Here is an 18,424-nt window from a genome sequence, read left to right on the forward strand (position 1 = left end):
GGAGAACAGTGAGTACTTCTGCAGCTGTCTTTGGCTTGAAAGCAGCACATGACGTCACTACCATGCGCTGCTTACAAGCATAAAGCTGGCATCGGAACAGAAATCTGCGAAAGAGGGCAGAAGGGTAAGTATAATGACTTACGCTTTTTTAAATGTTTTTCTGATGGGGCCACACATACCAGGATAAGGATGGGGCCATGCATACCTGAACAGAGATGAGGAGTCATGCATAACAGGATAGGGATGAGTGGGACCATACCTACCAGGATAGGAATGAGGGGCCATGCATACCAGGATAGAGATGAGGGGGACATTCACATCTGGATAGGAATGAGGGTGCCATGTATACCAGGATAGGGATGAGGAGGCCATGCATACCAGGATAGGGATGAAGGCACCATGCATACCAGGATAGAGATGACGGGGCTGTGTATACAAGGATAATTATGAGGAGGCCATGCATACCAGGATAGGAGGATAGGAATGAGTGGGCCATGTGTACCAGGATAGTGATGAGGGGGCCATGCATACCAGGATAGTAATGAGGGGGCCATGCATACCAGGATAGAGATGACGGGGCTGTGAATACAAGGATAATTATGAGGAGGCCATGCATACCAGGATAGGAATGAGGGGGCCATGTATACCAGGATAGTGATGAGGGGGCCATGCATAACAGGATAGGGATGTGAGGGGGCCATGCATACCAGGATAGAGATGAGGGGGCCGTGTACACTAGAATAGTTATGAGGAGGCCATGCATACCAGGATAAGAATGAGGGGGCCATGTATGACATGGTAGGGATGAAGGGGCCATGTATACCAGGATAGCAATGGGGCCATATATACCAGGATAGGGATGAGGGGGCCATGTATATCAGAATATTGATGAGGGGGCCATGCATACCATGATACTGATGAGGGAACCATATATACCAGGATAGGGGATATTGGTACAGAAATTACCACATTTTTTGTTTCAAATTTTTTTTTAAATTTCCTCCTCTGAAACCTAGATGCATCTTATAGTTCGGTGCTGACCCATAGATTTGTATTATAGTCTGAAAAATACGGTAAACAGAATGTCCCATTCTTTTTTAAAGAAGTGTTCTATCCATAGACCATATGCAAAGGTTGAGTATTTGGTGAATTTTTTAACCTCAGTATTTGTAAGCCAAAACCATGAGTGGAACAATCAGAGGAAAAGTATGATAGATCCACGTCACCACTTCTGCATTTTTACCCACTCCTGATTTTGGCTTACAAAAATTGAGGTAAACAACTCACCAAATACTCACCATGCTCATGTGGCCAAAAAGGGTTATTCCTATCTCCAAGATTCTATCACAATATGTAGTAAGTGCAAAAATAATAAATACCTCCAATTACAAATGCAGTATAGTTTTCTGATTCACTATGTCTCTTTCATCATGTGCAGTCATAGCAGGACCTTTGGTATCTTTGGTTATGACTAGAGATGAGCGACTATTTCAAAGTTCGGTTCGGCTCACGATCACCGAATTTGCAATATTCAACAATTTAATCTTTGATTAAATCGCCGAATAGTGCCAAACATGCACAGCACAAAAGCTGGTGTTTCCCACGCTGTGTGACAGCATAGGAAACACCGGCATAGCGTTCCTGATAGGCGGTGAAATAATCCCCGCCGGTCAGACAGCCGCGGCTCCCACGCTGTCAGAAGACAGCGTGAGCACTCAGCTGTGATTGGAGATAAAAAGTTTACCTCTGGATAACAGTGAAAGCAGGAGCGGCTGATGGGAGTATTCATCAGCCGCTTCTGCTCTGTGAATAAATACTTTAAAAAAAAACCCGGAGTGGGTTCCCCTATATTTTTAATAACCAGCCAGGTAAAGCTCACAGCTGGGGGCTGCAACCTTCAGCTGTCAGCTTCAACAAAGGTTGGTTATCAAGAATAGAGGGGTCCCCACGCTTTTTTTTAAATTATTTAAATAAAAAATTTAAAAAACGGTGTGGGGTCCCTCCCAGTTTTGACAACCAGCCTTGCTAAAGCTGACAGCTTGGGGCTGGTATTTTCAGGCTGATAAGGGGCCATGGATATTGACCCTCCCCCAGCCTAAAAATAGCAGCCTGCAGCTGACCAGAAAAGGCACATCTATTAGATGCGCCAATTCTGGCACTTTGGCCTGCTCTTCCCACTTGCCTTGTAGCAGTTGCAAGTGGGGATCGTATTTGTTGGGTTGATGTCATCTTTGTATTGTCAGGTGACAGCAAGCCCAAGGTTAGTAATGAAGAGGCGTCAATAAGACACCCCTATTACTAACCCCATAGCCACATTGTATAAAAACACACACACCAAGAAATAAAGTCCTTTAATTGAAAGAATGACACAGACTCCTTTAATAATCTTAATTAAACCATACTTACAACCTGAAGCCCTCGTACTTCTGTAAAACACTAAAATAAAAACAACCATATACCATACCTGTCTGTCATTCTGCCCCACGCCATATTCCATGTCTGGGGGAGAAATAGTTTTCAACTTGGATGTTGCTAAGATGCTACCATCCAGGCTGAGAACCACTGGTGAATGAGCTGCTGCAAGCGCAGCCTCATTGACTAGCGATGACGAGGCTGCTTTCCGCGCCAGGCTGAACTGCCATGACCTTGGTGAGATCCCGCTAGCACTGTGAGAAAATCGCACGGGGCAGAGACGAGTTCACCGCAGTTGAAATTCACACTGCAGTGAAATTCTCCCGGTCTGGAGAACAGGAAAAAATCCAAGTACAGTGATAAAACTCAATTCTGACATTGTTTTTTGAGAATTGTTTATACAGCGCATATTGTTTGGTAAAAATGACCTCGGGATATCACACAGGCTGCACCTCTCGCCAGTTAGGGTTGGTAAAGGCATATCCTGGCTGTAGCACACACCCATTATCTGCTGTGCATGGGGTGGACTCACCCCGTGAGCCCAATCTATACATTTTTTGACAGAGCATGTTACATCCTATGCAGTTATCTAGGTTTGGTGTACCGTTCATTATTTTAATTGGAATCTCGCTTGACACCTGTTGTTAATATTGCCATATTCTGTGTTGATTGCTCATTTGAACTATAGATACTTTTTAAACAGTTCAGTTTTTTTTTTTTTTTTTTTTGTTTATCTCACTATTAATAAAGCTTTTTCACATTTGTTACTATTGGCATATTTCTTTGACTCACTGTCCTCCTGTTTATATTATGTATGTATGTATGCACACTACCGTTCAAAATTTTAGGGTCACCCAGATAATTTTGTATTTTCCATGAAAACTCATACTTTTATTAATCAAATGAGTTGCCAAATGAATTGAAAATCTCGTCCAGACATTGACAAGGTTCGAAAAAAAGATTTTTATTTGAAATAATAACTTTCTCCTTCAAACTTTGCTTTCTTCAAAGAATGCTCCCTTTGCAGCAATTACAGCATTGCAGACCTTTGGCACTCTAGCAGTTAATTTGCTGAGGTAATCTAGAGAAATTTCACCTCATGCTTCCAGAAGCCCCTCTCACAAGTTGGTTTGGCTTGATAGCCACTTTTGTGTACCATACGGTCAGCGTCGGACTGGAGCACCTTGGGCCTACCAGAGAAAAATCATTCTTAGGGCCCACCTTGCAGTTATATAGAAATATAATACCAATTCTTTGAGGTAATAACAAAGTGTTTATTAGGCTAACAAGGAACCTGAAAACCAACAACTGACACACAACCAGCTCTACTCTCCCCTAGTGTATCCTCACCACATCCCCTGTAGACTGTGAGCCCTCGTGGGCAGGGTCCTCTCTTCTTTTGTACTTGTGCCTTGTATTGCTCATGTTTATTGTACTTGTCTATGTATGCCCCTCTTTCACATGTAAAGTGCCATGGAATAAATTGCACTATAATAGTGAATAATAATAATTAGCAAATAAATAACCAATTTAACGTAATGTATAAATAACAAGCTAAAGAAACACTCCAGGCAAAACAGAAACACTCATGTCTTGTTCAGGGCCTGTTGGAAAGTTGCATAACACAACAATAAATACTTTCAAGGTACATTTCCTTCAAGTATAAGTCCCACAAATGGAACTTGCATCTATTTTGAGCTCAGGGCCCTGTCACACAGTGATCTAAGTGGTGAGGTAGACAAAATTCTGGCCATCTCTCCACTAACAGCGAAACAGATGCCTGTTCCATTTGTGAGAACCACATCTACAATTGTGGCACATCCTGGAAACATTGGAATACCCATTAAAGTGCAATAACAAAATGAGTATTATTTACTAGATAAAAATAAATATTATATAAAACTGACTTTACTAAACAAAATGCATAATTCCCAAAGAAATAGGAATTTAAAATTTCCCAATTTATCGAAATCAAATTTGCCTAAAAGCCCTCTCAGCATATTCTTAGCATCTGCTCAGTAATACAAATACAGAAAATTAGCTCAAAGTATGTTGAGAATATGCTGGGATCACCCAGCAGCACCATTGAAGCAGCACATCGAGCCTTCATTTCTAAGAACAAGAATAGACTGTTGAGTTTCACATGAAAGTTCTTTTTTTCTGGACATGTTGAGAGTTTAATGGAACCAACAAATGTAACGCACCAGATTCTCAACTAGCTCAAAGGAAGGTCAGGTTTAAAGCTTCTCTAATCAGCCAAACTGTTTTCAGCTGTGCTAACCTACTTGCACAAGGGTTTTCAAGGGTATTCTAACCATCCATTAGCCTTCTTACACAGTTAGCAAACACAAAGTACCATAAGAACAATGGAGTGATGGTTGTTGGAACCTCTATACACCTATGAAGATATTGCATTACAAACCAGATGTATGCAGCTAGAATAGTCATTTAAAATACAGATACCACTGATGCATATCAATGCAAACTATTCATAGGGATACACCCTACAATGGACATGAAAAATAACAGGGTAAAACTCCTCTACGAGATAAATCCTACAGAAAAACTATGGAGTATCGAAAACCCAAAAAGCGTAACAAGCTAAAAAGCGTAACAAATTTTATTAGATATAATCATCACATAAAAATAGCAGACATAACATACAAGGGACACGTATAGTACATGTACGGCAGACAACAAACACTGCAAGTAACACCTAGGGCATAGGGAGGACAGGAGCAAAATGGCTATTAGAAGCATATCAGTCCATCATAGATATGTTAGTAAAGTGCACAGTGCTTTTAAGGGACATGCATATACCTAATACCACCATATATATTGATACTAATCAAACCTAAAATAGGTGGACATAATGATACTAGATCTCTGCCAATCTTACCCAGAATCAGTGGTGCCAGTGTGTGTCCGGCGGCCCCGACGCGCGTTTTGCGTGAGCTTCCTCGGGGGGTCGTATTTGTGTGCTTACCTGGGGTAATATTTAAGGGCATATCGACAGCTGCAGCGGCCGTGCTGCACAATGATTGGCGCATGCGCACCGCCATAATCTGGGATGCTGCACACAACACCTCCGGCACTTCCGGCGTGCAGAGCAGGCCGAGGGAAAACCCTCCAGACGTCATTTCCTGCTCCGCCGCAAATGGGTGCCGGAGATGATGGTCAGTAAGCCCCACCGTGGCGCGCATGCGCGCGTGCAGTAACGGCCATTTTACTCGAGGGAAACACTGATGGCAGCAGGGAAAATACCGATCTCGTGAACCAAACAAAAAGGTGACCGTGATGTCAAAAGGGAATAATTCCCTACCCAAATACCCTCAGATTCATACAGTTGACGGTATGTGCCAGCTGTCATATGACTAAAGTGCAAAAAGTGCATATGAAAGACAACACAGCCATATGAATAAAATAAGCCAGTCCACAAATTGTGGATATTACCAGCTCTATGTGCTGCTTATAGTGGACAAGTGCAGGTGTTTTTAGTCTGGTTTTTTAATAAGGACTAGAAAAGTACAAGCCTCAAAATGTGAATATAGCTTGTTTCTCAGTTCATAGCTGCGTGCTGGAAGTATCACAGAATGGCCACTGTTACTGGACGGTGGATCACATCAACATAGTAGAGTCTATTGAGCTATGCTGCAGTGTCGTGTCAGCAAAAAGACAGCACTGCATGCAGGAAATCAAGGATAGCATAAGACCAGGAATACAACTATAAATAATCAAACATCAGATTGTTGAACTCGAGTCATCTGCTTATAGTAGAGTCTATTGAGCTATGCTGCAGTGTTTACTTTTATGGTTTTGGCTCCAATCTTTTTTGTCGCCATTATGGTAAATTGTGCATTGTGACAGCATTTTATGTACTTTTAATTTTCAAGAAATGTGAACTATGTCTCTAACAAGAGTAGTTTATTTATTATTATTTTTTTAGGAATTTATCCTATGCGACTCGTCAATGGCAATCATGCATGTGCTGGACGGGTAGAAATTTACTACAACAATGCCTGGGGAACAGTATGTGATGATGTTTGGACCATCAATAATGCACATGTTGTATGCAGACAGCTGAGCTGTGGATATGGAATTTCTGCTTTACAGTATGCATATTTTGGACAAGGTTCTGGTAGCATTCTGCTAGATGATGTGCGCTGTACAGGAAGTGAACAGTACTTGTGGCAGTGCAGGCACAATGGTTGGGGCTCCCATAACTGCAATCATGGAGAGGATGCTGGAGTCATCTGTTCAGGTATGTTTACTGAGGTACTACAACATTCCTAAATGTCAGCCATGCAACGCCATTGTGCAGGAAACATTATATGGCAATGCAGCTCCTAACCAGCATTGTGTTTTTTCATAGCCATCAGTGAGTGAGTAATCATCCTCAAAGGTTAATTGTGAGATGAGAACAATCCTTTAATAAGTTCATGTGTGTGGAAACAAAGGCCTAGGATATAATTTAGCAAATATTTTTTTACATGAATCCTGGAGTGTAAAACCTTTAAACTTCACAAAATAATTGTGCAGCTCAAAGCTGCCCAAAAGTTTTGCAACTTTAGACATACTGCTCTTTCAGAGCTCTCAGCCAGCTTCGTCCACTTTAAGAAAAATGGACAGTGCTGGTGTGGGATTGGGCAGCAACAAACATGCCCATCTAATTAATCAGAACTGATTTTAATTTTTACACTGCTCACTAGACCTTATACAAAACTCACAATTTCTGTCCTGTACAGTCGACTTTTCAGCATTCTCATTATGATCACAGACAGGAATACAATAAGTTAAGGCATCTGTATACAGTAGAAAACGCTGCAATTACCATTCACTATCGGTGATGGTCATGGCTCACCTCTTCCACTATGTTCACATTGACCTTTGCCCAAATTAGAACATGCTCAGATAAGGCTTCTATACCAACAAATGAGTTTGGAGTCAGTCTACTGCTTCTAATGGCAATGTACCCAACGGGATGTAGGAGTCTGTTATTAGGCCAATGAGCCAGTATGAAAGCTGCAAGATTTTTTATGCTTTTAAGGTATGAATATTGAAAAAGAAAAACTATCAAAAATTAAAAATTCATCCTGTACATTTATCAAAAAAACCCTGATTTAAGCGATAGGTAATTTTATGATAATGCATTTCCTTTATCTGAGCCATAAGTACATTTCTTGCTCAGGTAAATAAGGATCTTACACTTTATGTTAAACTTTAAAGGTAGTCTGCCACCCCAAAATGTATTTAAGACTAACTACACAGTGCTATACAGGACGTAGCTCCTATAAAAATCCTACTAGCAACCATTACTGGTACAGATCTTGAGAAAATAACTTTTTATTTGTATGCAAATGAGGGGCTTTTGAAGCCTATTGACAATGTTAAGAGGTTGATAACTGTTGCATCCTCATTTTGCATCTTTGGTACTTTCCCTACTTGTAATGGACAGCAGTCTCTTCCTACGACAAACACTGCCCTGCGTTTATGTGAGTCCGTAATGACCCTGGCTGTGCAGGCCGTGTGCACACATATCGTAGTTCATTGCGAGTGTACACACAGTGGACAGGTCAATTCTATTATATGGCTCGTCTTTGCTGATGCTGCTCGCTGTAATAGTACCACCATGTAGCGAGCAGCTTCAGAGTGGAGGAAAGGGGAGAACGGTCAGCTCTTAAATTTATTACATTCCTGAATAGATGACCATCACCACGGCCACCAAGCACAACATTCTAATAGCTAATATAAAAAAGCACAACATTATCTACTTATGCCGATCTTGAAATCCCATATATATTATATATATATATATATATATATATAGTTCCCAGGATAAATGAGTATAGCCCATTTTAGTAAGGTTTTAATCGATACCTTACTGAACACGAAAACAATTTCCTAAATTTTGATTTTGAAAAGACTGTTTCATACAGCTATAGCAAAAGGTGGGACCTAAAACATAATGTATAATACTATATTACAATTATTTATACATTTGAATACAAAACAACATTAAAGATACATAAAGTAACAAGACTGGACAACCAATTCCTAAAGGGCATCACTTCACCAATGGCATGTGTGTAGAGGGCTCACTTCTCAAAAACTGTCCTTCCTAAACTATTCTAAGGCTGATCTGTATGGTAAGCCATTAGTGGGAAAGCAACATTCATGTTATCATCTTTTATTCTGCAAGCATCATGCAGACGTGTTTCTAGGGTTTTGGTTCAGGGAGGGGTGAAACTTCTGAGTGGGCCCCTAACCAGGTAACCCTGATTACAACTATGGTGGTGCACCCTAATAGTGGGTGTAGAAGAACATCAGCAGATGACTGGGCTGTTCCAAAAAACAAAATCTCTATACAAAGAACAACACTGATATTACCACCGTATAGTAGTAGATATCAGTACTGCAGAACATGTAAGAGATTTCAGTGCAGTTACAGACAATGACCTACAGCTGATGCTCTTTCTGGTGGCCACTCTGCATCCCAGAGCTTCCAGCTAGCAAAGCAAAATCATGATAGCAAAGCTGGACAAGAAAACAAAGAACAAATAATAAACTAGCAGGGACTTAGCTTCTGCTGGAGTAGACAGGAAACCCGTCAAATCCAAGAGCGAACTGAACCAGTACAAGAACATTGACAGCTGGCATGGAGTTCGATCTGAGTGGAGTTAAATAGAGCAGCCAGCCAAAGAATAAACTACGTCACCTGTGGAAGGAACCTCAGAAGCAGCAGCTCCACTCACAGCCACCAGAGGGAGTCCATGGACAGAACTCGCCAAAGTACCATTCGTCGTTCACTTTTCCGTTTCTTCCATCTGGCCTAGACATGACAACTTCTATCAGCCAGAACTCGGCTACAGAGAATACGAATAAAAAATAAATGACTTCTCATATATCCAGCAATGCCCCCATCTATTCCCAACACGCACAAACTCCTTTTCCTTCTAATTCCCCAATGTGGAGCCGCTGCTGCTGTATGTGTCAATTTTACTTCACCTACTGTGTGGTATTGTGCACCCTCTAGATGGTAAAACCAACCTCTAGAATATGTTAATGCACTGTGCAAGTCCCCCAAAAAACAGGACCCATATTTTGCCCCAGGGATGTAATTTTGCCCTCTGGGGGCCCCTTTGACAGTCACAATAACCAGAGTGACACTATAACAACAAGCGTCCACTTAAGATTAAATAATGTCCTTAGTCTCCCCCTGTACAGCTCTCCTATGCACATTATATGGACTTCCGCACTGTATAGTATCCCCACACAGTATACTGACCCTTTAGTGGCCCTCAAACTGTTTGTTGACTCCAGCACTGTATAATTTCCCACACACTGTACAAAGACCTCACATTTGCTCCCACACAGTATGATGGCTCCCTCACTGTACGATAGCCCCCTAAATAGCCTCCATATAGTATAATACACTCCCCATAGGACTCCATATAGTATAATAGACTCCTCGTGGACCTCTTTACAGTATAATGCACTTCCCATAGGCCTCCATATAGCATAATGCATCCCATAGTCCTCCAAATAGTGTAAATGAACTCCCCATAAACCTCTATATAGTATAATGCAATCCCCATAGGCCTCCATACAGTGTATTGCACTCCCCATAGGCCTCCATTTAGTATAATGCACTCCCCTTAGGCCTCCATATACTAAAGTGCACTCCCGATAAGCTTCTATATATGATATTGCACTCCCTAAATGTCTCTATATAGTGTAATGCACTCCCCATAGGCCTCTAAACATTATAATTCACTCCTCATCTCCTCATAAGCCTCCATATGGCATAATACACTTCCATAGGCCTCCATATAGTATAATGCACTCCCCAGAGTCCTACATTTAGTATAATGCACTCCCCATAGGCCTCTATATAAAATAGCGCAATCCCCATAGGCCTCTATACAGTATAATGCACTCCCCATAGGTCTTCAATCTTCAATGGCAGCCATGAACATTACATCTATATGAATGAAAAGGACAAATTATATAGACAAATGATTCCGTGTTCATTCAGAAAATATACCACTTCTATGCTAATATTCAGTTTACTATATTTTGCTTTTCAGATGCTTCCAGTACACCTTCATCAATCACAACAGGTAAGATTGAAATGCATTAATTGGAACTGAATCGAATATGACACTTTTGTCTCTTGTATTAAATTAAAATAGTAAACTATTTTAACTTTATTCTTTAAAAGTGATACTGAAGATGAAGGCTGAAAATAAAGCTATTGATGCAATGAGCAAAGTGGTGAAGAGCATTTTTTCACTATTCACGCAAATTCAAATTCACTATTGGAGCACATTTAATTTGCAAGAATAATGAAAAAGTAAAAAAATAATGCTATATTGATACAAAATGTTACATACATGGTCTTCAGGGCATCCATTTCTGTTTTCTAAAGAGGGGTGAATCGATATTATATTTTGGTTGAGTTTAATAAAAGTCACAGGTCCTGATATAAATATAAAAATTATAAATATACCAGGACCTGTGAATTTCATTAAACTCAACTAATATTCGATTCACTCCTTTCTGGGAAACATCAGTGGATGTCCTGAAGACCAAGCATTTAACATTTTGCATCAATATAGCATAATTTTTTTACTTTTTCATTATTCTTGCAAATTAAATGTGCTCCAATAGTGAATTTGAATTTGCGTGAATAGTGAAAAAATGCTCTTCACCACTTTGCTCATTGCATAAGATTGCGTCAGCCATAGAAGGCTCACATGTCCTTAAGTCACCCAAACATCCCCATACTGCTTTGCAGCTAGAGAGAATCAGTTTGCTAAATGAAACACAGAGGGAACCACATGACTATCTATCTATCTATCTATCTATCTATCTATCTATCTATCTATCTATCTATCTATCTATCTATCTATATTTTACAGTGGGAATGGAAAGTATTCACCCCTGTAAATTCTTCACTCTTTGTTTCATTGCAGCCATTCTGTAAATTCAAAAAAGTTCATTTTTTCTCATTAATGTACACCCTGCTCCCCATCTTGACTGAAAAAAAAAACAGAAATGTAGAAATTTTTGCATATTTATTTTTACAATTTTTTGAGGGTTTAAATACCAACAAAATGTACTCAAGACCATGGAATAGTCTATGGGTCAGCAATGTAATACGAATAATTTTTTATCAAGATTTTTGAGGCTTTTATAGCAATGAAATGTACCCAAGAAGATGTAATACACTTTGGATGAGCAATATAATGCCAATAAATTTTAGACAGGTTTTTGTGGCTTATATAGCAACGAAATGTATCTAACAAGATGTGATACCCTATGGATGAGCAATATAATATCGATACATTTTGATCAAGTTTTTTGAGGCTTATATAGCAATGAAATGTACCCAAGAAGATGTATTAGCCTATAGATGAGCAATATAATTGTTTGGACTGGCGGAACGCACCAAATAATTAGAGAGGATATGAGGTGCGTTCATAATCAGGGGTCCACCGTGCAGAAAGGACACCAGCTGCTCGGTAATGGCGGACTAGATGGCAGTATAATGTGAATACACACACGGGTTAGCTTCAGCCAGTATGAAGGAATAGAACCCTGTTGCGTCACAGGGGCGCGGTACCACACATAGAGCGCAAGTAAAGAGTCACAGAACTCGGTCCCAAGACATGGGGAAAGAGTTCCTCTAGACCTCTTACGCTCGACACCGCTACTGTGGTGTCAGGGATAGAACTGAACTAATAAATTATTGCACAAGAATGCGTACAATGCCGCTCTGGCGGGCGCCACTAACCACCCTAACCAGGGCCAGGAAAGCGCACTAAGCGCACAACGCTGCACTAGCGATCGCTGCTGAGAGACGCTGAATTGTGTGCTGGATGTGCAGAGTAGCACTGTCTGGCACTAGGTAGCTTCCACCATTCGCAAGCAGGCAACAACTCTAGGGATGGGAATGATTCAGAGCTTTCATCTATCGACAGGCATACATCCACACACACACACATTAGCAAGTTTACACTAGCGCATGGCAAAGCGGCTATGCGAACCTTTTATAGCAGTAGCGCTCCGGGACCTTCCTGATGGTCCAAAAGCAGCCACAACAGGACCTGTGCATGTGACCCCCGACCTCCGATGGGAGGTCGTCCTGTGGTCATGCTCAGTATAGGAAAAGCAGGACTTAGTCTCAGAAAGGCCTGTTCGCTGCTGATCAGTGCTGGCTACAAAAGCAGAGCATAGCAAGGCAGCAGTAACCATTCGCACAGTATAAGCTTGAGCCAGATGCTGGAACCGACGTCTCTGCTGAGCAGGTTCCACTGTGGCTGGAGGAGAATGGGATACCACAGCAGACATATTTTGAGATTCCCCCTGTGCAGCGGCGGAAACTCAATACCTAACAATAATACTGAAAAATTTTGAACAAGTTTTTGAGAATTATATGCCAGCAAAATATACTCCGGACTGCTGAATAGTCTATGGGTGAGCAACCTTATACCGATAATTTTTTTAACAAGTTTTTTGATGGTTATATACCAACAAAATATACTCAAAAACATAATGCTGTATGGCTGAGAAATGTAACCAGGCAAATTTTTTTTTCACTTTTTTTGAGTGTTATATATTGTACAAATTTACCCCAGAACACGGAATAGTGTATGGATAAGAAATGTGAACAAACAAGCAAATTTGCCACCAAAATGTGGCAGAAAGCACGTAATACTTTATGCATGAGTAATCTAATCCTGAAATATTTTTCTACGCTTTTTGTAAGTTTTACATTCTATCAAAATACAACAAAAACATTGTTAAACTGTATGGATAAGTCATTGAATCCATAAAAAAGTTTTGCACGAAAATGTTTTGAAAGTTTAGTTAATGTACTTATACAGTGATAAAGGCTTTGCATACAGTGCAAAGCCAGACAGAAATTATGAGAGGTGTCATCTATAGACCCCTGAAAGGTAACAACTGGTGGGCCTCATTAAAATATTGAATACTACAAACATTTTATGTGCTGCTATCATGGCAATGTGAAAAAGTGTAGGCTAGTCAAGGCTTTGTTCATTTTTATGAGCGTGCGCCTATCTGAATTTTCTATAGACAGGTGAAAGCACCTGACTGTTATGACCCGCCCCCGACATCACTATAAACACATTCAGACAAAATGCTAGTGGCAGAGCAATACAACACCTCCAAGGCATAGAAGAATAGCTCATGCCAGGTGTCCACCTTTGAGACCCAATAGTTGAATGTCAAATTAGGGAGTACTTTGGTTTGATTGGCCAGGTATTGTTTGTCCACCATTAAAAACGTTTCTCTCCTTGTCAAAAATACCAAAACATCAGGCCCTGGGTGCTGGGCTAGTGTAATGAAATTGACCCACATCTTTGACAGTGTACCCCTGCCTCTGCTGTGTTTCCCAATGGCCTCTCCCCCTTGGTTGGGGAAGGAAGCTTGCCCCCTACCGCTAGCATTGTCTGATGTGAATTTTTTCAACATGTTTTCCACAATGACCTTCTGGATTAGCACCATTTTAGAAGACCTCTTCACCTCAGGAAGATGAGATTCAAAGTTCTCCATGTAACGTGGGTCTACCAGAGTGGACAACCAGTACTCTTTTTTGGCCAAGATGAATGTAACGTGAGTGTCACGGGAAATACAGCAAAACATAAAATCAGCCATATGTGCCAAGCTTCATACAGCTAACTCTTCCCTGTCTCTACCAGGATGATGACTCTCCATCTCCTCCTCCTCCTTCCTCTCTTCCTGCTCATTTCCATCCTCAGCCCATCCATGTAGGAGAGACGGGATGAAGGTTGTGTGGTTACTAGCCTCTATTGTGCTAGCCACCAGCTCCTGTTCCTCCTCTTCCTCAGCATCCACCTCCTCATTGTTTCCCAATCCATGCTGAGCAGATGAAATGTGGCTTGGCTAGCTATAATCTCTCTGTGTTATGGCTTTCTCCATCCCCACCTGGTAGGCATGTAAAGCTTGTAAAGTTTAGTTGTGAGCAGCGACTCTTTAAGTAGGCACAGAAACTGGATAGTTGTGCTGACTATGGCATCATCGGTGCTCACCATTTTTGTGGAGTCTTCTGGCTGATGTGGATGACGTGCTCTGAGATAGCATATCAGAGATGAGAAGGAGCAGAAGGGAGTGCAGGAACTGCTGTAGGAGGTGGAGGAAACCCTGATTGAAGTTGGGCCCGAAATCCTCGGCATCAGGAGCACATGCGCAGTGCCAAGGTGTGACTCGGCCCCAGCCTCAATGTTCACACCAGTGTGCTATATGGGAAATGTGGCATCCTTGGCCACAAGCGCTTGTCCACATGTCAGTCGTTAAGTGGACCATGCCGGTAAGTGTGTTGGTAAGGGCACTGGTAATGTTCCTGAACACGTGCTGGTGCAAGACAGGGACTACACACTGGGAGAAAAAGTGGTAGCTGAGGACCGAGTACCGAAGGACAGCTACCAGCATGAGTCATCTGATATCCTCCATGTCTACCACCCTAAATAGCAACATTGCCATGGCAAGCAGCCTGGAATGGTGCCAATTTAGCTTTAGGGAGGGGGTGGGTGGCTGGGAATTTTCTTTTTTGTTCCAAGGCCTGGGGTAAGGACAGCTGAAAGCTGTGCTAGGACAAGGATTTGGAAGTGCCTGATGATGGTAAATCAGAATGTGCAAGGATAGGTGCAGGACAGGAAGCATCTTCACCAGTATTTTGGACCGGGGATTGGGAAGCATTATCACAGGGGAAAAGCAATGATGTCATCCGATAGCACCAATTGTGGACCCAGGCATTTGGCCCACTGAATCAATTGCTTACATGATATGTGCCTGATCATGCTGGTGGTTGTTAGGCTCTTAGTGGTCATGCCCATGCTGATCTAGGCATGGCACAGGTTGCAAATGGCCATTTTATTACTCTCAGAACTCTTTTTAAAAAGTCATAAAATGGGGAACACCTAGCTCTTTGATGCGGAATTGCATGAGTTTCAGAGCTCTGGGGAACAGGTTCCCACCTTCTCCTTCTGGTCACCTCTTCCTGTACATTTCAGTGCTGCTGATCTCTCCCCCTCAGTGCTGCTCTCCTCCATCTGCATGCCAGCTTTCCAGGTTGGGTTGGTGACTTCATCATCCACCACCTCATCTTCCACCACTACACCCTGGTCCTCCTGACTTCATGACTTAACAATAAGACTTTGCGGCAACTGTGTCTCATCATCATTTTTCTCCTTTTCCCACATTTGCCGTTCCCCACTGTCATGTTCTCATGGCCATGGCTGCTCTAAGGTTTGTGCATTATTAAACAGCATGTCCTCCTGTCCTTCTTGGAGAATGTAGGTTGAGAGGCTCCAATCAAGAAATTATGTTGTAAAGAGCTTCTTTGGAGTGTCCTAGTGTTTGATCACTAGTCTCCTGGGACTCAACATTTTTGGAGGAAGGCAGATCAGGGTGAGGATTAAGTGATCCAGACTGTAGGCTGGTGAGACTGGTCCATGTGGAAGACTGTTTGGTGCTGCCAAGCCTTCTGGCAGTATCTGCTATCCACCTGACCCCTTTTCGCCCTGCTCTGGCTTCAGAAGTCATGTACCATGTAATCAAGAGGCTGATGGATAGTCACAAGCCATCAAAGAAGAACTGCTTACATTTTTGTGCCAGAAGCAGTGTGAAAGACTGGTGGAAAGCATGCCAAGACGCATGCAAGCTGTGATTAAAAATCATAGTTATTCCACAAAATATTGATTTCTGAACACTTCCGGAGTTAAAACATTAGTATTGTTGTTTCTAAATGATTATGAACTTGTTTTCTTTGCATTATTTGAGGTCTGAAAGCACTGGTTTTTTTAAAAAAAAATTTGACCATTTCTTGTTTTCAGAAACAAAATACAAAATTTATTGCTTGGAAATTGAGAGACATGTTGTCAGAAATTTATAGAATAAATGAACAATTTAGATTTTACTCAAAAATCTACCTATAAAGAGAAAAATCAGGCAAACTGACCACTTTGCAGTGGTCTCTTAATTTTTGCCAGAGCTGTATACTCCACACTACAGAATAGTGTATGGTTGAGACATGTAGCCAAGGAAACTTTTTCAACGATTCTTGGGTGTGTTATATAACACAAAAAGGACCTCAAAGCATGTAATACTTGATGGAACAAAATATATTTAATTTTTTCAGCACCCACCAAAAAAGCTGCATCTATATACAGTTGTCCTCAAAAGTTTACATACCCTGGCAGAATTCTTGCTCTATTGGCCTTTTTACAGAGACTATGAATGATTACACCAAAACCTTTTCTCCACTCATGGTTAGTGGTTGGGTGAAGCCATTTAATGTCAAACTACTGTGTTTTCTCTTTTTAAATCGTAATGACAACCCAAAACAGCCAAATGACCCGGATCAAAAGCTTACATACCCTGGTGATTTTGGCTTGGTAAGATGCACAGAAGTTGACACAAATGAGTTTGAATGGTTACTAAAGGTAACATTCTCACTTGTGACCTTTTTGCTTGTAATCAGTGTGTGTGCATAAAAGCTGAGTGAGTTTCTGGGATCCAGACAGACTCTTGCATCTTTCATCCAACCACTGACGTTTCTGGATTGTGAGTCATGGGGAAAGCAAAATAATTGTCAACGGATCTATGGAAAAAGGTAGTTGAACTGTATAAAACAGGAAAGGAATACAAAAAGATATCCAAGGAATTGATAATGCCAGTCAGCAGCGTTCAAACCGTGATTAAGAAATGGAAAATCAGGGGCTCTGTAAAAACTAAACCACAGTCAGGTAGACCAACAAAAATGTCATCCACAACTGCCAGGAAAATTTTAATAATAATCTTTATTTTTATATAGTGCTACATATTCCACAGCGCTTCACAGTTTGCACACATTATCATCGCTGTCACCAATATGGCTCACACTCTAAACTCCCTATCAGTATGTCTTTGGAATTTGGGAGGAAACCCACGCAAACACATCCTTGCAGATGTTGTCCAAGGTGGGATTAGAACCCAGGGCTCCAGCGCTGCAAGGCTGCAGTGCTATCCACTGAGCCAACATGCTGCCCTATTGTTTGGAATGCAAAGGAAAACCTATAAATAACATCAGCTGAAATACAGGCCTCTCTGAAAACTAGGGGTGTGGCTGTTTCAAGGTACACAGTTGTTAAAAATACTTATTTTGTATATTTATTTACTCAGGACTCTTTCCAAGATGCAATACTCTAAAGAAAATGTCATGATATTTCTTAGAAAAAATGTAGTGGTTTATTGGATTGTCCACCAAAAAGCATCATTGTAGCAAAACATAAAAAAAGAAGAAATAGTCACAAAGAGATTGTCCATTTGTCCATATCAAAGTTTGTTCCCCATCTTTCCTGAGATTCTAACTGGTAAATGGTATCTGTCTCTGTCAAAAGCATGGTGGAAGCTATTAAGAAGCACGTGGCTCATATACCATCTATCCATCTGAGGTCTGTAGGTCTGGAGTGTGTGAAGTGTCCAAAGAGAGCGAAGAGACCCCAAGAGAGAGCCCCTCTCTCCCGTGAGTCATGGTTATATATGTCCCACAGAGCACGTGTTCTCTCTATATGGTGTTAACTTTTAGGCTGCCATCACACTAGCAGTATTTGGTCAGTATTTTACATCAGTATTTGTAAGTCAAAACCAGGAGTGGGCAATAAATGCAGAAGTGGTGCATATGTTTCTGTTATACTTTTCCTCTATTTGTTCCACTGCTAGTTTTGTTTTACAAATACTGATGTAAAATACTGACCAAATACTGCTAGTGTGACGGCAGCCTTACTCTGAGCTAACTTCACAGGAGCAATACATGTAATATCAGCAAATGGCAATATGCCCAGTATAGAATTGAGAACAAGAATAAATCAATAATTAATATTTAACAACAATAAGGAGGCACTTGAAGAAAAATCGCCAGAAGAACGCCATTACTGCGCAAATGCCACAAAGTATCTTGCCTACAAAATGGAAAACAGCAGAGAGA

General features: G+C 41.1%; 1 protein-coding gene across 17 annotated transcripts in view; it reads left to right on the top strand.

Moving 5' to 3' along the window:
• Positions 1-18,424, top strand: part of LOC138681740 (scavenger receptor cysteine-rich domain-containing protein DMBT1-like) — a 491,932-nt gene that overhangs the window by 177,712 nt on the left and 295,796 nt on the right. For all 17 annotated transcript variants that reach the window (XM_069769545.1, XM_069725880.1, XM_069769547.1 and 14 more), the window contains 2 exons: positions 6,359-6,673; positions 10,500-10,532. In XM_069769545.1, coding sequence (XP_069625646.1) covers positions 6,359-6,673; positions 10,500-10,532 — 348 coding nt within the window. The remainder of the gene's footprint in view (positions 1-6,358; positions 6,674-10,499; positions 10,533-18,424) is intronic.

This window comes from Ranitomeya imitator, chromosome 5 (genome assembly GCF_032444005.1).
Source record: "Ranitomeya imitator isolate aRanImi1 chromosome 5, aRanImi1.pri, whole genome shotgun sequence".
Taxonomy (NCBI): domain Eukaryota; kingdom Metazoa; phylum Chordata; class Amphibia; order Anura; family Dendrobatidae; genus Ranitomeya; species Ranitomeya imitator.